At 36.4% G+C, this 23,652-nt stretch overlaps 1 protein-coding gene across 4 annotated transcripts in view; it reads left to right on the top strand.

Annotated features, from left to right (window-relative positions):
• The first annotated feature begins 509 nt into the window (after positions 1-509).
• Positions 510-23,652, top strand: part of LOC103968937 (protein unc-13 homolog) — a 57,021-nt gene continuing 33,878 nt past the window's right edge. For 3 of the 4 annotated variants that reach the window (XR_010480694.1, XM_009382307.3, XM_065087336.1), the window contains exons 1-14: positions 510-668; positions 1,385-1,473; positions 1,544-1,719; positions 1,798-1,862; positions 6,621-6,912; positions 8,923-8,989; positions 9,197-9,350; positions 10,038-10,205; positions 10,280-10,390; positions 10,539-10,748; positions 10,858-10,959; positions 18,898-19,128; positions 22,050-22,124; positions 22,348-22,419. Coding sequence is in view for 3 of the 4 variants with exons in the window: in XM_009382307.3 (XP_009380582.2) it covers positions 1,466-1,473; positions 1,544-1,719; positions 1,798-1,862; positions 6,621-6,912; positions 8,923-8,989; positions 9,197-9,350; positions 10,038-10,205; positions 10,280-10,390; positions 10,539-10,748; positions 10,858-10,959; positions 18,898-19,128; positions 22,050-22,124; positions 22,348-22,419 (1,731 nt within the window). In the remaining variant the exon portion in view is untranslated. Of the gene's footprint in view, positions 762-1,384; positions 1,474-1,543; positions 1,720-1,797; positions 1,863-6,620; positions 6,913-8,922; positions 8,990-9,196; positions 9,351-10,037; positions 10,206-10,279; positions 10,391-10,538; positions 10,749-10,857; positions 10,960-18,897; positions 19,129-22,049; positions 22,125-22,347; positions 22,420-23,652 lie in introns of all 4 variants that reach the window. The other variant, XM_065087329.1, reaches the window with a different exon arrangement.

The raw sequence follows: 23,652 nt of genomic DNA on the forward strand, positions 1-23,652 counted from the left end.
CAATTTTTAAATAATAAATTGACTGAAATATAAAGAAAAAGATCCAATTTCGAGAAATTGCCTGTTGTCACCAAGTTGAAAAGAAGTTTTGGTGAGACGAACTGGAAAAAGTAAAAAGAAAGAAAAAAAAGGAAAAAAAAAGATAAGATTGAGTTGATCAGCCACCAAAGTCTCACCAACTTACCCAGTAAAAGTTTACGGAGCTCACAGATCACACATCCAATCATTGCCACACCGGGACACTTCCAACCCAACTCCGAATCACCAAATCCCATCGTCACCTTCTATGATAGGTAGGAATGCGTGTTGCCTGTTTGGACGTGCAGTCGATCCGGACAAGTTGACAGCTCCGCCTCACGTGACTTGATCGTTTCCACCTGTCCTGTTGTTACTCTTTTGATACCTGCCATGGAATTGAATCGAGCATAGTCTTCTTAAGTGGGTCCCGCTCGTTCTTACAATCATAGAACGGTAAGGTTTTAGAGTGAGCTTATAATCGGGGAAATGAATTGCTACGGTCCGGCGCCGACTATGTTCACCCTCCCCAAATCTATGCCTTCCCGACCCCTCCTCTCCTTTCCCCTGTTTTCGTCCCTCTCTGGCTTCGCCTTCTCGTTTCCTTCTCAAGCGAGATCGAGAGGAACCATCTTTACCGTGAGATTCTACAGGTAATGCGTGATCTTTGGAGTGCCTCATGAAATATGCAAGCGTCTCTTGGCATCACGGACCTCTTTTATGCTTCGCTTACTTTTCTTCGCAAGGTATTGTGTGTTGTGGATCTTGGATGTTAGGGGAAATGCGACGCTGGTTTTTAGAGAAATTCGATCGTGGCTGAGGCTTTATGATGAAAATACACTACCGTTGTGGCTTTTCTTGGCATAATTCTGGATTTTACTGGGCTGTTCGTTAGATCTCATGATCTGAAATGGGCTCTATCTAGGGTTTTTCCGTTCATTGTTACTTTACCACTGCGTCTTTATCACGGATATCTTCGTTCGACGTAGTGTTTCTGATGCATTTATAAAGATCTGGGCACATGAAATGTTGGATTGGGAGCAACCGTTGTTTCCTTTTACTTATCTTGATACCTAAGCATTTTCTGGTGATACTCCAGTGGGTCCAGTCGATCTTTTCTTAAGCTTAATATCAAGTAATCATTACATCCCATTGATTATGGGGGAGGTGAAGGGAGTATAAAAGATCTTGTTGTCACTGGAAGTTCCATTACTTAAGAGCATGCTTCTTTTCTGATGAGATCTGTCATTCTGTATTCTACAAACATTGTTTTGACAAGACTGGTCTCTGAGTTCTGAAATTTAAGGCGCTTACTGCCTGAATTTTACTGCCTTTTCTGTTCAGTTTAACCTACGCACAATTTATGCAGTTGGTGCAGCTAAACAGAAGAAGTTTCTGGAGTCATGCAATTATGCTAAAAAGAATTTGACCCTAGAATCATCTCGCATCCATGGAAGAGTATGCATTCTTGATCATTTGATTGAATTGCTAATGTCCAGCATGAGATTAAATTTTGAAATTGCCCCAGGGAGAATGTTCTGGAGCTTCTGCAGCGCTATCGACGTGATCGCCACATACTTCTTAATTATATTCTTTCAGGTAGCTTGATCAAGAAAGTTGTACTTCCACCAGGTGCAATTTCCTTGGATGATGTAGATATAGATCAAGTCAGTGTTGATTATGTTCTTAACTGCACCAAGAAAGGTACCAAAACCGTACTATCAATATTGTCCATTGATGCTAATTTATAGTGGTATTGTGAAAGAGCTTTTGATGCTGCAGGCGAAACACTTGATCTCTCGGAAGCCATTAGGCTTTATCATGACAGTCTTGACTATCCTGCAACGGTAAGCTTTGTCGCCTTTGTACATAATATGCTGCATCATTGTTGTCTTTCATCTTTCTGATAAATTTTCCAACTCTTGATGAAGCTTAAATTTTTTGTTAATTCCCTGGACATGTGTTTCACATGACTGAGGCGTCGAATAGCCTATGTAAATTTGGTTGCATATTCAGATGCACAATTCGGTTCATGTTAAAATATTTAGACAAAGAAGATGTGATTATACTTATATTATATATAAGTGACATATACTATGATCAAATTAAGTACTTATTGAATGATATTTGTACCCATTTAAAATCTATAAAATGTTGGGTTGTAAGTCATGGTTAGATGTAACTAGTGGTGCATATGCAGACACATATTTAAGCCATATTAACATATCCAGAGTTACATGAACCAATTACAAACAAAAAAGTATTTTTGTGACTTCAAATAATTAATGAGTAAATATATGCTACAGGAAAATTGTGAAACTACAGAGTGATATTTGTATTCATGTAAAAAGGTAAGTGATAAGTTATTAAAGTGGTTAACCCATTATGGTACATGGTTAATATCACATTATCCTTTTAATGCTTCTTAGGATTAAAACAGTATACTGATAAAAATAATAGTAATATGGAGTGCATATCAACCACACTAGATGCTAGATGGGAGACTACTACAATCGTTTTGTTTTGATCTGCTGAACTTTTTTGGTAAACAGTCACCTAATTGGCTACCTATGACAATGTGCACAAAGTTACATGAAAAATGGTAAGATCTTTGCAGATAGAGATATTAAAATACACCTAAACTTCTAAGATGTTAAGGCAGATTAACGTTTTTTTTTTAACGAGGTGCTGGATGAGTTAGTGAATAGCACATGTAAAAGACATATTTGTAAGATGTTCATCGTTCAAGGTGTTGGCTTGGAGAATTAATACATCTTCGGACAATAGAGAGATGAAAAGTTGGGTGGAATTTTGAGATGGCAGGATTTGATGAATGAAAGTTCTAATATTTGGAATTTCTGTTCAACCATAGTTGAGAGGCGATTTTTTAGCATTTTGTTCAGAATTCAAGCAGCTAGGATGTGCCGTTGTTTATATGTTGGAACTTGTGAAATTCTCGTATTGTTGCCCATGCTTAGAAAGCATGTAGAATGGGTTAATTGGCATCATTGCCTACTCATTTGTGTAGCTATGTGATGAGACTATTGTCAAATGATTGAACTATTAATAGTTGGGCCATGCAGTTATGAGAATAGTTTTGATGTGAAAAGTTGCTCAAAACTAATAGGAAACAATTCAAGCTGCAACATGAATAACTCAAAATGGCATCAAAACAATGACTATTGTGAGATCAGAGCTACTATAACAAGTAGTTGTATGCTTGGAAGATGAAAATGCTACCTCTTGTTAAAATTGAAAACCGGTGCTAAAGTTGATTAATGAATTTACGCATCTAGCTGGTGCTTATTAAATTAAATTACACATCTAGTTTGTACCCACCAATAATGGGTTTATTGCTAGTAAATGACAAAAGGTGACCCAGGGGCCATCATGTACGCTTGTGTGTGTACCCACCAATAATGGGTTTATTGCTAGCAAATGACAAAAAGTGACCCAGGGGACATCATGTACGTGTGTGCATGTGTGTACCTGCCAATAATGGGTTTATTGCTAGTAAATGACAAAAAGTGTGTGTACCCACTAATAACGGGCTTAATGATAGTAAATGACAAAAAGTGACCCAGGGAACATCGTGTGTGTGCATTCCTTTTCATTACTTGGCTTGTTTTAGCAGACATTGGGCCTGTGCTATGTGTGTATGTGTGTGTGTGACATTCCTTTTCATTACTTGGCTTGTTTTAGTAGACATTGGGCTTGTGCCATGCCATGCTAATCAATTCATTATACTTATGGACAAATAAGGTAAAGTGATTAGTAGCAAGCAATTAGATTCATGGTCCTACCCTGACATGTTATCACATGCCTTTTCATTGCTTGGCTTGTTTCAGTAGACATTAGGCTTGTGCCATGCCATGCTAATCAATTCGTTATACTTCACCAACATGGAGATGTGCAGAAACTTTTCCCTGATAATTTATGCTTTATTAAGGAGTTGACAAACTATTCATTAAAATCATGTCAAATGAACTATGAAAACTTTGAGAAGGTAATGTGCAAAAGTATGGTTTTAAAAGTTGATAGCTCTACTGACATGAACAAAAGTCATATTTCTACTGAAAAAGGTCATATTCATTAAAATCATGTCAAATGAACTATGAAAACTTTGAGAAGGTAATGCGACAAAAATATGGTTTTAAAAGTTGATAGGTACCTTTCTACGGGCATAAACAAAAGTCATATTTCTATCTTATATTTCATATAATGGGATAAGGAAAAATGTTCACTTTAAAGATGTGGTGAGGTGAAAGTAAAAAGTTTGTCTTCTCAAAATCCAAAGAAAAAACAAATAAATTAGAGAAATAGTGGAGTTGTGTAGGAGAAAATAAAGGAAAATAAATTGGGATGGTAGTCAATTGGGAATATGACCTATGAAAACTTTGAGAAGGTAATGTGCAAAAGTATGGTTTTAAAAGTTGATAGGTACTTCTCTACTGACATGAACAAAAGTCATATTTCTACTGACAAAAGTTGTATTCATTAAAATCATGTCAAATGAACTATGAAAGCTTTGAGAAGGTGATGCGACAATAGCAATGATTTAAAAAGCATTAGGCGCTAAGGTCCAAAAACGCCCAAGGCGTTAGGCGCTCGCCCGATTGAAGCGAGGAGCTAAAATATAAAAATATATAATATAATTAATAAATATAATTATATAAATAAAAATATGATATTAAATTAAGAAAATCTTGCAAAATCATAATATCACATTAACAAAATGTCTCAAAATTCAAAACAATAACAATAATTTCAAATAAATATAAATTAACAGTATTAAAATCAAAATAATATATTATTAATCTAATAAATAAAAAATACTGTTACTAGTATACAATTAACAGTATACTGTTAACAGTATACTATCAAGCCGATGTGAGAAGAGTGAGTAAGAGTAAGACAATAGCGGCAGTGGCGACAGTGGCAAGCAGCGATAGCAGCGGCGAACAATGATAGTGGCAGCGGCAGCGGTAACGAGAGCGCAGTATAAGAGTAAGACCGATGCTGCTGACTGAGAGTAGCGGCAACGGTAGTAGCGAGCAACGGCAGCGGGAGCGGCGAGCAGCGACAACAACGGCGAGCAACGATAGTGGCAGCGGCGAGCAACGACAGTGGCAGTGGCAGTGGCAGCGACAATGGAGAGAGGCAACGACAGCGGAGAGAGGTAGCGACAACGGAGAGGAAATGCTGACGACAGAATCGCGAGTAGGGTTACGGTTGGGAAACTCGCGAGAGGGATGCTGGGAGGCTGATATCGGTGCTTTAGTTGGTTCGATTGAACCAACTAAAGCATTGGGGTCACTTGGTTTAACTCGGGTGCTTGCCCGAGCCCAAGCGCCGGGCGCTTCGGGTGAGCGCCCAAGCGGCGCCTCTTTGAAGCGCACCTCTTGGACATGAAGCGAGGCGCTCGGGCCTCGCCTTGCCTTGCCCGAGCACCTAGGCGAGCGCCCGAGCGCCTATTGAAATCACCGGACATAAGTATGGTTTTAAAGGTTGATAGGTTCAAAGTCATATTTCTATCTTATATTACATATAATGGGATAAGGAAAAAGGTTCACTCTAAAGATGTGGCGAGGTGGAAGTAAAAAAGTTTTGTCTTCTTAAAATCCAAAGAAAGAAAAAGAAATTGGGATGCTAGTCAATTGGGAGTATGTGACTATAAAAAGGGGTTGTCTATCTTATCAAAAAGCCATAAATAAAAAAAATATTTGAGAAAATAGTGGAGTTGTAGTAGGGTAGGAGAAAATCATGGAATACCAATTGAGATGGTAGTCAATTTAGAGTATGCGACTATGAAGCATGAATATTGACACAAAACAATAAGGACATGCCAATGACAAATCCTGTAAAAGTAGGCAATGAAACATGTACGAAGTATCAAATACATGTATTTTCGTCTTATTCTTTTATAAAGGATATGATCATGATGCAAAATTTATACAATAGTAGAATTTTCAAAAATACTTCAAACACATGAAAAATATAATGGCAACTGTCTAATCCACATGAGGATGAGCTTGATGTTATAGTAAGGTTGATCCTTCGTGACCTAGATGACGAGGATTTAAGTCACAAAAACCACCTCTGTAATTGCAGGAATAAGACTACTCACATTGACCTTCCCTCGACTCCTCACTGGTAGAACAGCATGCATTGGACTGCAATAGTTAATCTCTATGCATCTTTTTAATATTTGAGATGACATGGAGATGTCAAGCATTGACACACATATAGCCTAGAGATGTCAAGCATTTTGAAGTGTTTGAAATTTATAGGCATGCAAATACCTACATCTATTCATGGAGGGATATGTAAAGGTAGCGAGAGTGTAAGAGTGGTTCTTTTTCTTTATGGATAGTGCTTTCCCCTCATTGGAGGAGGGTTTTCTTTTTCACTTTTTTCTCTCTGCGGATGTGTGTGTGTGCACGAGTCATGAGTGTGAAGCACATATCTCATTTGTCGAGTTAGAACCATCACCTCTAAAGATATTTTTTTTGGTTATCATCATTCTGTCTTGTTTTTGTTTCTTTCAACTACTTGCATGTTTGCATTGTTCTATTTGGTATGATCTAATGTCTTTTTTTGATCAGAGTAATATTGGGCCCGAGAAAGAATTCTTTTTGGTCACAAATCCTGAATCTTCTGGGTCACCGCCAAGTCGGGCACCACCTTCTATTCCAGTTGCTACATCATCATGTATTGTGTCAAATGTGTCACAACCAGAGTCATTTGAGCCTCCACATGATCAAGAATTAACTGTAGATGATATTGATGACTTTGAGGATGACGAAGAAGAGGAAGAAGTTGATAGTCTCAGGAATTCTAGACCGCAGCCAAGTGATGTTGGTGATATTTCTCCGCGGTTGCCTTTATTTGCGACAGGTAATTTGATTAAAAATGTCCATTCTTTTCTGCTTAATATTTGACTTGTATAAGTTGACATATTTTGTGCAAGGAGTTTGGGTTACTTGCATGCTTTGATTTGTGGTTAGTCATCTGTTCAGTGGGTGGATCTTGCTTAGGCAACCCAAAATGAGTTGAAAATTTAGATTATTAACAAAATGTTGTTCATGATAAATAATGAATTTTATATTTCTATTAGTAAAAGTAAATTGATTGACAAGATATTAACTGCACTATTTAGCTGTAAGCTATCTAGTTATTGCAACCACTTTGTAGCATTACAGGGAGAAATGTGGAAAAATATTTCATAAACATTCATTGATGACCTGCTTTTTCTTAAATCTGATGCTCATTTTAATACCTATTGATCGACAGTACACCAGTTGTCAGGTATTTGTTGAGCAAGTTGTCATTTTGGACTGTGTATTTTTTCATTGATGTTGTTTCAGAATTTCTTTGAAATGGAAAAGACATCATATTATTTGGTTTCTAGTTAATAGATTGGCAAGTATGCCTTGCTTTCTGTCTGTCAATTCAGCTTTCTTAGTTGATTGGCTAACAAATTTGTGAGTAGGATTGCAAAATTCATCTATAATCCGGGCATTTCAGTTAGCATCACAATCTTGGTCAGCTTGTGTATTTCTAAACCAATGACAATAACACAAATAAACTATTATGCTTTTATTGAGATCTATTTATTTCCAACAATTTCTTGTTAATTTGCAATTTGCGAGGTTACTTCTCCTGATCTCATTTCTTCTGGTGATGTTTCTTGTACAATCATCACAGTGCTAGTTTTGCTTCTGCTTGGTATAATTCACCACAATTTGATATTGCCATTTTGACCCTGGACCTAAGCTGCTCAAATCTTTAACCCCATCAGAGTGCTCCATTACATGTGCTCTTTTTCATGTTTGCCCATCCTAAGTCTTGGCATCATCTCAAGTCAGAATGTGCCACCCTGTGCTGGCATTGGGGCATGGTACTGTGCCAAAAACTTTTCTTAATATAGGCAAGATAGTGCCAAGAGCATACCAGTAGACAATGGTCCTATCTGTGGTATGTACTTTGGCATGTCTCAGGCTGGTACCCAAGTGCCTGACCCACAAGGATCTTTGTGCAAAAAGTTTCCTTTAGGAGTTCTAAATAAAATAAAATGCTAGACAAATTAACATTTGAAAGTAAATATTCTCATTTTTTCTATCCCCATTTGCTAATTACTTTGTCCTTGTACACACTATGCTTGTGGAAGTTTTTGAATCATTGTGCGACCATGTTTTGGGACTTTTTTCCTAAGAACCTAGTTTGCAAATTTTTCATCAAGCAGAGAGTGTAAGAAAACTTGAAAGATTTAAAGGATCATATTGCTGACTGATTTCTTAAATAACTAGCATAACAGTTTCTGTTAAACTAAAGTGATAGGGTGACACTACATTTTGTATGTCTAAATCAAAAGTAGGTATCTTGTGATTCTGCAATATGAAGTAATAACATAATTTTTTTGTGTTTAATGATTTGTTAATGATGTCATATTCTGAAGAATCGTCACCTTGAGGCAGCAGATTTGATCATAACCCTGTAGCAATTGCCAGAATGTGAAATTGGAATGTACTAACTGCAATTTAAAAGCACATAATCTTTTTCCTCTGTAAATTTGATAGCATGAGCATGGTCACTATTAGTTCACTGTCTCTTCTGTACACATTAGAATGACCAAGAGAGAAGGAAGCGATCTTAACCTTTAATAGATCTTGCTGTACTACTTTCCTCTTATGAAATCAGTTTGAGATCCTATATATTGTTACTACATAGTGGAGACCATGAACTATGGAATAAGTTTAGCTTTGGAAATACATACTTTATATAACATAAAGTATATAAATGTATACGTTAAAGAATGTTGGATGTGTTCCTAGTGCTAGAACTACTATTGAAAAAGTAACTAACTCATAATAGTGGCACTTTTACTTATCTTTGACGTGATTTCAGGTATTACTGATGATGATCTTCGAGAAACTGCCTATGAGATCCTCGTAGCTTCTGCTGGTGCATCAGGGTATATGCTGATTCAATGTCTATTGTCTGAAAACTTCTTTTGGCCTTTAGTAAATAAACTAACATTTCTTTACATTTTAAACTTTGCTTTGCCTTTTGCCCTTTAGTAAATAAACTAACATTTCTTTACATTTTAAACTTTGCTTTGCCTTTGCAAATTATCAGTTATACATTTTAAACTTTTTTGTGGTAACCTGGCTTTGTTTAGGGGTCTCATAGTACCATCGAAAGAAAAAAAGAAAGAGAAGAAGTCCAAATTGATGAGGAAGCTTCGTCATAGTAAGAACGAAAGCATTGTATCCCAATCTCCACGTGCTGCTGGATTAGTAGGTCTGTTAGAGATATTGCGAGCACAGCTGGAGGCATGCTTCTTACCTTTTTATATCTCATCTTTTAATTATTTGTAAAGACTATGTTATAAATGTGATGTAAATTCCATATTTTTATATCTATCTACCTGTTACAACAAATATCCTTTTTTCCAATATTGAGTAATAGACTGCTGTTCCTGTGAAAAGTCAACCTTTTGTCCTTTATTGGTCTTGTGTTCAGAGTTCTGAAATATGTGCAGCTAAGTAACCTCATGGACTTCCAATATATAACTTCTAAAAGGAACTCTTTTGATGCTTAATTGTCATGCTATATAAGTACATAACATTTGTTTAATCCCTGAGAATGTTTGAAGGAATTCCAAGTAACTGGCCCAGATAATTACAACTGGAAAATGAGTGTTTTATAGGAAAATTATGCTCATAATCATCTGATCGCTGAGAACTATTACATCAATTGCCTTGAATTTTTTATTATGAAAATGATTTCCATATTACCTATCTTTGTTTAAGTTATAAAATAGAAGGTGAATTTGAATAGTTCCACTGAAAGTTATTTTTGATTTAATAAATACTTAGATGAAACTATTTTCATATGGTCATCACTTGGCATGCAGATTCCATCTCCTTCTGTTACTCATTGTTATGAAAATCTGTTTTTTCTTCCCTTGATTTTTTTATGTCATTTTTGTTTGACATATGTATTTTTAATTTTTGCAGATCTCAGAGTCGATGGATATCAGAACAAGGCAAGGTTTACTTAATGCTCTTGTTGGCAGAGTGGGAAAGCGAATGGATCATCTCTTGATTCCACTGGAACTGTTGTGTTGTGTTTCAAAAACAGAATTTTCTGACAAAAAAGCATTTCTCCGGTGGCAAAAGAGGCAGGTAATTGACCATTTTTACTGAACTATATAAGTCATTTTGCTCGTGTACTCATTTTTTATTTGTCCTTTCCTTAGCTGAATATGCTTGAAGAAGGTCTTATAAATCATCCAGTGGTAGGATTTGGGGAATCAGGGCGCAAGGCCAATGAGTTCAGGAATCTATTGAAAAAGATTGAAGAGTCTGAGGTGTGTACTTTTCTGAACTATTATAGACAGTTTAGTGCATTCTGTGTTTCACATGCTGTATCCATTTATATTAATTGTATTTTATAATATTACATAAAATGCCGTTGGTGATATATAAGTTCATGATTATCGTTGTTAAATTTCCCAGTCACTTCCACCATCTGCTGCTGAACTTCAGCGTACAGAATGTCTAAGATCTGTAAGGGAAATTGCGATGTCACTTGCTGAGAGACCAGCTCGGGGTGATTTGACTGGAGAAGTATGCCACTGGGCTGATGGCTATCCCCTTAATGTTAGATTGTATGAAAAAATGCTATCTAGTGTTTTCGATATCTTGGATGAGGGAAAGCTTACACAGGTTTTGGTTAACTCTTTCACACTGAATATTGAGTATTTGAAACTCTGTCACTATAGCTTTTATCTTCTATGTGTCTTTTATTCACTTCTATTTTGGTTTCTAATTCCAGGAGGTGGAGGAAATTCTTGAATTCCTAAAGTCAACTTGGCGAACTTTAAGTATTACAGAGACAATTCATGACACATGTTACGCATGGGTGTTATTTCGGCAGGTAAAATGATTAATAGAAAGATTTGTTGGTAATATGCCTTTGAAGTATTAACTTAGAAGTATGTTACTTTAGAACATGGTATGTCCTCCTTGATATCTTAAATTCTCAAAGCACCGACCTTGTGGCATTTTATAACCTTCTTTTAAGCCTCATGAGTCATGACAAATTTGAATGGTTTCTAGTTGTTGGGGAAAATTAAGGGGTTTATAAATATTTATAAAACTTGATAAGCTATATTATCATGTACTTAGCAAAACTGAAGGGTCATGTATATCAAAGGTTCGTAATTTCAGTTCGTACCGGCACATTGAGCCTTGCTTGGTATGGTACGTACCGAGGTGTACTAATGGTATGCCAGCATGTACTGAGCGGTATGTCTAAAATTTTGTGAAAACCCTCCGAAAATACCTGAAAAAAGAAAAAAAGGTTAGGATATGGCTTTTAAGTTAGAAATAAATATACATTTAGTATAGTTTTGACAAAAAAAAAAATGTAAATTAGGTAAGAATAGTGCCACATATCTTTTTCGGGCTTTGAGGAGTAGCCGTGTGTAAGGTTTGCAATTTTGGTTTGTTTTGTATTGTTCTTCCGTTAATATTGAATTATTTACAAAAATATTTAAATTGTTAGATTATTTTTTATATAACTTAAACTTTAAGATTCAAATGAATTAAGTAATTAATATATGGATATACCTGATTCTATCACCAAGACGAATAACGAGACTCCACGGGTGATGGATCGGGGTCCTCGATCCTATGTATCTATATATCAATATGACATGTTTGTCGGACCTAATCTTGAAGTTGATCCTATGATAGTGCATTGAGACATCGTATGTCATTGGTGCATCAATGTGGTGATGGTCGTAGGCTGATCCTCGTGAATCACATGTGTCCGAGGTGGCTCCTAAGGCAATGATGAATGTGACATGTATTGATATAGAGTATAGTGAATGCCAAAACTTCTACCTTAACTATTGATTTGCTGTTCCGTATCATATTGTTGCTCGGAGAAGTATGATTATCACTATACTGTTGTTGGCCATAAGATTCTCCATAATACGACGGTTGTGAATACGATGAGCTTTGCTTTGTGTCTACATCATGTAGGCTCTGTCGCATCTGTTGAAAATCATCCATTGACTTCCCCTTCCCTTTCTGTGCATAAATTTGACTAGTACCTCGTTGAGCTCTATGATTTGAATCTTGGGTGGTATGTGTAAAATACTACTCGTCGGTCCATGCACCACCCTCAAATTGTGTAGACGGGACCATAGACTCCCTGGCGCCATTGCCATCATCGGTCGAGGCATTGTTGTTCATATCGTTGCCATGTCTTTGGACCGAGTGGGTTGTTGAATACGATTGCGAAGGTATCTTGTCACCTGACTCGATTCTTTCCAACGGTGCAGCTGATGCTACTGCTTTCCCCTTTGCCTTTGTATTATGGGCGGACGATTGTGACGGATGGGTGTCTCTAGTTTCTAGAGCAGTTTGACTCGATCTTGTTTGGCTCCTTCCATCATGTTCTGACCGAGATGGATTTTCCTCCTACCGGGGATGTGCTTCCTCATCTTTTATTGCTTGGTGATAAAACGCGAAGGACGTTGAGGATCTCTCGCCTCATTAAGTAGAGGATCCTCTTGGTTCTCTGTCGCTTTGACCCACTCTAACATCGACTCTGAATCTTCGTTGTAGAATTGGAGGTCGATGAGATCAATCTCTGGTTCCTCTGGCTCCTTGTCCAGCTCGACACATCGCAACCTTAGTCGCATGTTATAGTGGACATATACCAGTTTCTTCAACCGTCTATACGATAGTTTGTTGTGGACCTTTGGGTGAATCAATGCGAACGTTGACCAATTACGTTCGCAACCACCAGATGTTGTCTGTGAAAGTACACGAATGATAATCTTCCTTAAATTTGGTGCGTCCTCTCTAAATTGTAACCACCACTCGACTAAAAAAGATATAAATGAGAATTTTTTAGCATAACAAATAATTAATAATAAATATAGTTGATAATCAATATGTGTGTAACTTTTGCTCACCAGGATCCGTGTAACGACACGATACAACTATAACGTCGGAGAATGAACCAATTGTTTCTCGGAATAATCAACCCTCCATAATAGTATAGGCTGCATCAATAGTGTTTGATAAGAGTCGATGTTAGTGATTTAAAAAGCGCTAGACGCCAAGGTCCTAAAATGCTCGAGGCGCTAGGCGCTCGCCCGAGCAAAGTGAGGTGCTCTAAAATAGTAAAATATAAAAAATATATAATATAATTAATAAATATGATTATTTAAATAAAAGGATAAAAAATGTCACCGAGTGAAACTAATAGTGAAAAGTTGGAAGAGAAGCAACGGTGAGAAGCAGCAGCAGCAGATGATTAGTTTAAGACAGTCGCAGTAGCACTATGAACGACAACAGTGGCAACAACAGAAGTAGCGGACAACAACGGACAAAGCCGAACACCGGCAATGGAAAACAACGGAAGCAGCAGGAGAAAGACTCGGTTAGCGATAGAGGAAGACTTGATTCGTTACGTTTGCGACGTAGGTAGCGGGAGAAAACACACGCTAGGGTTGGCTTGGGGAGTTAGGGTCATGCGTGAAGGGCAACTTTTGAGGTAAGGAACTACGTTAGTTGGTTCAATCAAACCAACTAAATTAAACTGAACCGCCTAGGCGCCCAGTTGCCTTATATGAACCGGGCGCTCGCCTGAAGCACTCAACTGTCACGGACAAAGTTGTAAACGGGGTGTTTGATGTAATGCTCATGTATATCTATACATTTTGGTTTTATTTATGCTTTGCACAACATGTAGAGGGTTGGCTGTACTCTTGGCAGCCTTATTTTGGTTGGCTTTGGTGGCAATTTTAGGCTTGTAAACAAAGGTTGTGTTATGTGGGTACTTGTGGAGATTTTGGTTTGTAGTGGACCATCTTGGACCCTTTGTTGTGCGATCGTCCACAGCTTGTGAAGTCTATATTTGTAATTTGCATTGGCTATAAAGTGTTTGCTGAAATGGTTGCTTGTGGATCCCGAGTGAAACGCTTTCTCTAACTCGTTTTCTCTTTTATAGGTCTTAAGGGACCATAGGAGGTTTCAGGGAGGCTGACCTTTGCAGATGAACACATAGGGGTGTTGCTCGACTTAGAAAAAACCAGCTAAGTTTGTGACATTTGGTATCAGAGGGGGACAAGTACACATAGAAACACTTAGCATGCTGAGGGCAGCCAGCACGCATGATCGTCTGGGGGAAACGAGCGTTGAGGTGTAGGGAAAGGAGTTGCTCGAAGGAGAGGGGGCATCCAAGATTGGCATTCAAAGGAATGGCCAACCCTTAGTGTGAGGGGCACTACGAGGACAAGCAAGTTGGGAAGAACGCGTAGCGCACAAAGGTTGGGATGGCTGAGTTTAAGCTACAGCTCGATGTTGGCAACCAGACTTGATGGTGCTCAAGACAAGCGAGGTGCTTGGTAAAGGATGAGACCATGTAAAGTGGGATGGGTTGCTCAGCGACCTAAAGAGTTGTGCAAAGCTCACAGAGGTGAGGGGGAATTGCTGAAATTTGACAAAATCAAAGGAAAATATGCTGTTAGGAAGTGTCAAAGCTGTCATAAAAATTTCGTAGAGGTTTGGATAGAAAAAAACGTAGTAACAAGATCAAACAATCTGTGCTATGCGGCTGGAATTTTACAGTGCAGATTTTCAAGTATAGCAATTTAGACGTAAAAGATCAATAGTTTATATTGAGAATTTTTTGACAAGACCAAAGGGAAATCTGCTGTTAGGAAGTGTCAAAGCTGTTATAAAAATTTCGTAGAGATTTGAATAGAAAAAATGCAGTAGCAAGATCAAACAGTCTGTGCTATGCGGTTGAAATTTTGCAATGTATCTTTCGTCGTAGAGATGAATACTTTACGACGAAAAGTTTATGCAGCAATATAGGAATAATTTTTTTTGGATTTTAGAATAAGGATAACTAAATTGCAGCAGCAGTAAGGTAGGAAACCAGAACCTGTTGCAATTCACGGGGAGATCAAAGGATGATCCGCGGTGGTGGAGATGACGGTGGAATTTGTTGACGATCTTTTAAGCAATTGTGGGAATTGCTTTGGGCGACTATGGAGGGTTGATGGATGGTTGTGGAAGGGCAGCAAGATGCTAAGAATGCTGCTCTGATACCAGGTGTTAGAACCCTTGTAGATTCTAAACTTGGGGTTGATCTCTTTAGGGGATCGGCCTCCTTGGAACTCTATAGGGGTTCCTCTCTCCAAGTTGCTGCTCAAAGATTGTAGAAAAGATTCATCTATTGCTTATCAAAAGAGGGGGAATACATGGCTATTTATAGGGCTTCTAAACCCTAACTCCTAATAGGACTCCTACTCAAGACTCCTACTAACCAACTCCTAATAGTACTCCTACTCAATACTCCTATTCCTTTACAACTCCTAATTCTTCTTTAAGAAACAACCTCCTAACCCTAGCCGGCCTCTTCACCTCTTTAATAGTGGTCGGCTTAGGTAGGTTTTACATGAATATCCCTCTCAATTAGGACTCTCCTAGCTAGAGTCCTAACACTTGCCTCATGCTACTAGTTCGACTTAACTGAGGAGGGCCAGTTGGTTGCCTCATGTTGGCCGACCTTTGGATTCCTTGTGGCGCAGATCCATTGCCACCGCCATGCTTCCATTATGAGTCAAGTCGTTGATGCCTCATTGCTTCCTCGTACGTATACTGATGCTCTAGTGATGCACGAATACCAACTGTGAGATTCAGGTCGCTTTCATCGTCGTGACCCTCATAATCATCATAATCTGGTTCCTGCGTTGTCTTGTAGTATTCTTCTTCAGCTCTTGTTTTTATTTTTATTGTATCTTCTCTTGCTTGCTGTAATTTATTTTAAAAGGATTTACGGACATCCGTCGGAACCTTCTTGCATTTTGTAATATCAGGATACCTGTCGACCAAATGTATTTTCACCCGAGTGATTCCTCCACCATTGTCGATGTAGTCACAATAAGTGCATTGTTAATAATGACGATTCCCATCCATCTTTCAGACATGAGCCCAAGCGTCATCATATGTTTGTTCCTTTGGTCTCATGTTCCTACTAAATTTAAATCAAATAAGTTATAAATATATCAAGCACCCTAATAGGTATTAAAGACATTGAATTGATCCAATATAGATCAAATTTTGATTAAATCATCATTAAAACCACTAATCGCAGTATTAAAAAACTTTATTAAATCTAATTAACTTTATTTTACCATCATAAATATGTTAAACATATAAAAAAAGCATTAAATACATAATTTTGTTATAATATAGTCAAAGTACGATGAAATCATCGTTAAATACACTAATCACACTATTAATATATTTAATTACCTACTAATTATTTCTCTTTTAACACTATAAACATGTCAAACACCCTAATAGGTATTAAAGACATTGAATTGATCCAATATCGATGAAATTTTGATTAAATTATCATTAAAACCATTAATCAGGGTATTAAAATTTTTTATTAAAACCTAATTAAATCTATTATACCATCACAAACATATGATCCAATCCTTAATATGTATGAAATATAAACATTCGATCTATTAAGTGTCTAATTTCGAATAAATCAATATTAAATACACTAATCACTATATTAAAGACCTTAATTACTCCCTAATTAATATTATTCTACCATCGAAAGCTTATCAAACAACATATTAGACATTAAGTCATACATCACATCGAATAGACTTAATCATCTCATAAATCAATAAAATCTAGAAAGCAAATACATACCTTTTGATTAAAAGGTTCTTCTTCTTAATCCTCCTAAATTAGCTTATTAAATTTGGTCCATTCTACAAATCGTTACTTTATTGAGTTTAGAAGAGTGAAAATGTGAGAGAAAGAGAGAGATTATGAGTGAAAAGAGTTTGAGAAAGTTTAAGAGATTGTGAGAGTGAAACGAATTGAAAGAGTGGGGAGGAAAGGGTTTAAAACCCTTTAGGTTACCTCCAATGGTCAAATCGATCGTTTGAAACCTAATATTGGTCGATAACTATTGGATTTCGACCGTTACTGCCCGATATAGCCCTGTATTGCCTGATTCGGGGTCAAAAATTTTGTACCGCCTAGTAGCGGATGGTCTGTGTGTCGAGAGGCTCTCGGATTGGTACGTACCGCCCAAATCGGGTGGTACATATCGAAATTAAAAACTTTGTATCGAAGTGTTCTCTGTGTTATGTACTAATTTGGATTCTTTAGGTCAAAATTCCTTATGGATTGTATTTTTACACTTGGACCAGGCTATGGCTTTAAGAATTTTTTTGCTAAAAGCTGTCCATTTATGTTGGATGTCCATTCCAATTTTACTGCTTAGTGTCATTAAGTTTATAGTCTGTGCAATTTCTCTTTTTTTTTTTGTTCTGTTTGAAATGTTTAGTGGATTTCATATGACACTGATAAAATTCATCCTGAAGGATTTCAGCATGCTTACAATTAGACCAATTTTGTGAGGCAACTAAAAGTTTTTCCCACAGTTACATTGGAGACATGTTGCCTATTGTGATTTATTGTCAATCCAATTTAATCATGCTAAAAGTATTTGGTTGTCTTTCAATTTAATATATCTAGGCAATATTGCAAATTGGGACTAGGAGGCAATAAAACAATTTCTACAAAGATCTCTATTCATTATCAAAGTGCACCTTTTTGTTGGGGAGCCAACCTGGACCTAGCTAAAACATGGGCTATGTTGCTGAATTTCCAAATATAACTTCAACTGGGTCACATCAACATTTTGTAATTTACTTTTGATTTCGAGGTGTAAATACATGATTTTAATGTTCTGTTAAGAAGCATGAGTATTTATTTATCCATGAAAGTTTAATCACATGTAAATTTATATCTTGTTGACCTTTGACTAGGTTTTCCTGATTGTGGCTAGATTTTTCCTGATTGACCCGTTGTGATTTAATCTAGCAAATCTGAAAGGCCTTGGCCAATATTCCCAACCCTGATCTGGCTGAGTTATTGCTCCAACTACCCCAACCCCAAAATCACTTACAATCTTGCTAGAATTTCCATATTCCAGTTGCTGGCTATCAGATCAAGCTGATCTTGCATTACAGGAGAGGAAGATGAGGTGAAGAGGAAAGGGAGATTAACCAAGAAGAGTAAAGAATTCACCTTGTTGTATCACTACCACTGATGCCTTCTCCCCAGCTAGCTGCGTCTACCGGTCACCGCCTGTCACTTGGCTGCAAATTGGAATTGGAGAGGGGAAGGGCTATGACTCTTCTGAGTAATGAGATTTAGGTAAAAAGTATGTACAAACACATTTTTAATAGTGTATAAGGTGCTTGAAGATCCAACATCTACCATGAATCACGGTGTGAAGAACATTGCACATCTAGATCCAACAACCCTCTGAAGCAAGTGATGTGAAACATAAAGCCTTTCATTGGAAAAAATACAAAAAATTCACGAAGTGAAGTGCAGGGAGTTTTTACATGTACAATATTCAAAGTTATCTTTAATGCGTTTTTTGTCTTTCTCGAATGACTTAGATGTATCATTCATTTCAGCTAGTGCCCAATTGTTGGTTGTTTAGAATGCTTATGGTATTTCTATCCAAATCCTGATATGTGCTTATGGTTCTTCCCTAATGATTACTTACCCTTTAGTTTTGGTAAAGAGTAGAACTGTATCATATTAATGATATTTCATCAAGTGACCGTTATATTTCATTAAAAAACTTGTATCATATCATAATGAGAACTTGTAATATATGATGATTTTTAAAGTTTTTGTCCTCTTTTAGGACTTCTTCATACTCAAGGTTTATGTTGTATTAGCCATGGATCTTTTATCTATTAACTGCCTAACCTGTGTTTATTTTGTCAAAATTAAGTTCATTATTACAGGGGAACAGAAACTCCTGCAATTTCTTATTCATCACTTGAGGAGAATACCCCTGAAGGAACAACGTGGTCCACAGGAAAGGTTACACTTGAAAAGTCTCTGTTGCTCAGTTGAAAGTGAAGATGCTTGGCAAAATTTCACATTTTTCAAGTCTTTCTTATTTCCTATTCAAAAATGGGCTGATAAAAAGCTTGCCGACTATCATCTGCATTTTTCAGAGGTTCGTTCCCCTCGCTTATTTATAATGTCGGCATGTGAACTTATTGATTCTAGTGTTCATCAGGTGTCAAAATTTCAGTATTACTGATTATTGTTTGGTATTTAACATATAAAATATGTTAGCTCATAATGAGTTAAAAGTACAATAGTAATGAGAAACCCATGTCTACAGTTGCACCTGGACACACCGTTTTTTATTTTTAATGCCAAAGAGAAAACGAAATTATATTACTGAAGAAACAAGTCTGTTACATTGTAACCCATGCTTCTCGAAGCACAAGATATGATGAAGTTGAGATGCCAATCATCCTTCTGTTCTTCGCATATTGAGCAAGCCAATGGGCACTACGGTTGACCTCAAGATTCAAGAACATGTACAGCCTTCCAGTCTTCAAACTGGTTCAAGAAATGCAGCACAGATTTGCTTTCATTTGCAATACTCCAAGGAGGGGTTCCATTGCCTTCAAGACATCCACCAATAATTTAACATATATCTCAATGATTATATTGGTAACACCTTCCATCTCACAACCTTGATGCCCCTTTTAACTTCCTCCAACTCATTTGTCCATGAGTTGCCAGCCATGAGGAAGTGGCACCCTGTAACAATACATCCATCAAAATTGCGCATAGATACCCAGCCTGCCAGTTTTACTGTGATAGTCGAATGGCCCATCAGTAAGGAGCTTGAACCATCCAACCTCTGGTATTTACCATGCCACTGTGACCTGCTGTACCTCCTTCCTTACTCCAGACTGTACAAATAAACTGCAGTTTGTAATATATGAAACTGCCATGTATACAATAGATGAAATACCTGTCCTCTTATCGTTGAAAAGTATATCATTTCTGGCCTCCCAAAATCAGCCATAGGCAATTAGCAATCACAGCTCTAAGGATTCACCGAGGATACTTAGGGAGATCAAAGCTTCCTTGACCCAAGATCCAATTTTCCAATCAGCAAACAATCTAAACTGCACACCCAACTTGCTGCTTAAAAAACCCCAAACCTTTTGAGAATAAGGACAATAAAAGAAAATACACTGTTGGTCATCCCAGCCACCCCCACACATATAACACACATGAGGCTGCCCCACACCCAATGAGCTAATCGAACAGATGTAGACAATCTTTTAGGTAAAAGTTTCCATTCAAAAATAAGGGCCCTTGGAATTGCAGGAAATTCCCAGGACTCGGGCCATACTGAGTCATCCCTAGAGCTAGGTTGATCCCTAGACAGGATAAACTCATGAGCCATTTTAGCTTTCCATATCCACTTGTTATCACAACTCACAAGAAGGAGCTACCTCAACGGCACAAATAAGCCTGCAAATGTTAGAGCTAAAACACTGCTAAAACATAACATTATTCCATTGACCATTATGAAGCAAATCAGAAACTTTTAACTGTTCATGAATGGTAGACAGATTTAAAAAGTAGGCTTAAGAGAAAAATGGAACATAAAAAATCTATCTATCCTGCAATACATTAAAAAAGTTGGCTTAAGAGAGCGTTGTAGGATAAAGAAAGGTCAAATGAACATAATTGTCTTAAATTTAATGAACACTCTTATAGATCTTTAATTGTATCAAAAGAACACTGCCAATGTCAGTTCCAAGCATTGATGAAAACTGTTCTTATAAGAACACTGCCATTATCAAAAGAACACTGCCAATGTCAGTTCCAAGCATTAGTGTTAGAACTCTAGGATAGTGTATAATGAGTTTTCTATGACTATAAGATTAATTCAAAGGTTAGCTTTAAGTTCATACCATTTTTGCATTGATAATAGACATGCATACTAATCATAGATAGGATAAACCTTCATGATACATGCTATTTGTGGATGATATTGTTTTTGTTTATGTGAATTCAAATTTGAATCATAAAGACAATCTTAGAAACTAGTGATTTTAAAAGAGAGTATAACTAAGGCTGAATGTATGAGAGATAATTTCAGTTATACTAAAAAAAGCTGATGGTGTAGTTATAATGGATGGAGAAGAATTTTTTATAAGTAAAAGTTCTAGGTATTTTGTGTTTATCATTCAACAAGTTGAAAAGATTGTTGAATATTTACTCATGACATAAAAGTTACGTTATTAAAGTGGAAAACAGAGTTAGATGTTTTGTGTGGTTATCGGCTTTAGATTAAAAGAAATTTTATAAGACAGTTGTTAGGTGAGGCATTCTTATGCATATGAGTGTTGGACGGTTAAGAAGAAGCAATATGTACAAATACTTTATGCCATTAAGATACAAATGTTGATGTATGGAGTTACTAGAAAAGATGGAAAACCAAATGTTTTCAATTGTTAACAATTAGGCACAACTCAGAGAATAAAGTGGGGAGAATTGCCTAAGATGGTATAAACATGTCCTGATGAGATATATAAATACCATGGTCAGATGGTGTGAGATAATTAGTATTTATGGTGGAAGAGATGTAGAAGGAGATTTATGAAGACTAATAAAAATTATAAATGAAAAAAAGTTGAATGCCATTAATTTAATTAAGACCATGTGTTATACAATGCTTAATGGTGAGGAAAGATGCATATAGCTGATTCCAAATAGTTGGGACATATAGATCTTTCTATGACTTTTGAAATTGTAATAGAAGTAACGATAGCAAATTGCTTTATTCTTATGGATCACCGTGGGGTGTATGTCTTTCACTGGAATAATCAATTATTAAAAAGGATACTTCTCATTTGATTCTAGCAGTTCAGGTGATGGTTTTATACTGTACTCTAATATCACATTACATCTGAACTGGATCTTCTGTAGTTGATATCTATTTTAACAAGCTGTTGTGCAGTTCGATGGTTAGCATTTGCTTAGTTATATTGAATCCCTCCTCGTGTGTCTCATACTTAGTTTTGCTGTTATTATTTTAGATGACTTGTCTATTACTTGCAGGGACCATCTATGATGTCAGAGATAGTAACAGTGGGAATGCTCACTCGAAGGATCTTACTTGAGGAAAACGAACAAGTTTGTTTTCTTACAGTTCTATTTCAATACTGTTTCTGGTCCCACAATGTGATTTTCACCATATCAGAAGATTTTACCATGCAAGGAGATATTTGATTATTTTAAACATACTAATTGTAAACATGTTAAAACCAAATAAAAATAGTAAAAAATTATAATTTTTAAGTTATTATTAATATTATTTTTCAAAAAATTAATGCGGACTTGTATTCTTTTGAAGCAGGTGACGGATTTGATGGATCAAGACCAGATTGAGATATACATTTCTAATTCTATTAAAAATGCTTTTGCAAGAGTGAGTCTTCTGTGTGAATGCCATAATTTGGTTTTCCATGCTACTTTATTCCTTTCCTGTGAATTTTGCTACTTTCAAATAGACTAAAAATCTCCCAAAAGTTTGTAGTGTAAATATTGCAAGTCAAGTATTGGTTTAATTCTTTTACTTCCCAAATTTGTCTCTGATCTGTTTTTCTGCCATTACCTGTCATGTTTGCATCATTATTTCTTTATTTATTTGTTCTATTTCTGAGACAGTGACACAGAATTTGTTATTTTAATTTTTTAACTATGAAATAACTTTTAGTTATCCTTGCTAACCAACATGCTTTATGGATCACATGAGACAGAGCAGGCTCTAACAGACAATAGAGAGAAAAACAATAGAATTTGCAAAGAGACTAGCACTATAGAAGATAACACAAATGGAAATAGAAAATTGAGGAAGATGATGATAATAACATCATAATATAGACTATAGAGACCAATGTATCTGTCGACAGATCCTGTATCATTAGGTAAGAACTGAATGTTACCATGCTAACTGTAAACAGATCTAAATTGCGGCCTAGTTTTGGATACAACAAAAACAAATCTCTGTAAAGAATCTGTCTTTAATTACATGGATCTCTTTTCATTATTTAGCTCTGTAAAAAAAAGTCATATTCTTAGATAAATTAAGAAGATTTAAATTTATAGTTTCAGATAAAGTATTTTTAGGTCTTCATTTCTTCTCATGCAACTAATATTATATGTTTCACATTTTCTAACTATTGGTCTCTTTTGCACATATCCATACCTGTCATGTTTGCATCATTAGTCCTTTATGGATCACATGAGACTGAGCAGGCTCTAACAGACAATAGAGAGAAAAACAATAGAATTTGCAAAGAGACTAGCACTATAGAATATAACACAAATGGAAATAGAAAATTGAGGTAGATGATGATAATAACCTCATAATATATACTATAGACTATAGAGACCAATGTATCTGTCGACGGATCCTGTATCATTAGGTAAGAACTGAATGTTACCATGCTAACTGTAAACAGATCTAAATTGTGGCCTAGTTTTGGATACAACAAAAACAAATCTCTGTAAAGAATCTGTCTTTAACTACATGGATCTCTTTTCATTATTTAGCTCTGTAAAAAAAAAGCCATATTCTTAGATAAATTAAGAGGATTTAAATTTATAGTTTCAGATAAAGTCTTTTTAGGTCTTCATTTCTTCTCATGCAACTAATATT

Source organism: Musa acuminata, chromosome BXJ1-2 (genome assembly GCF_036884655.1).
Source record: "Musa acuminata AAA Group cultivar baxijiao chromosome BXJ1-2, Cavendish_Baxijiao_AAA, whole genome shotgun sequence".
NCBI lineage: Eukaryota > Viridiplantae > Streptophyta > Magnoliopsida > Zingiberales > Musaceae > Musa > Musa acuminata.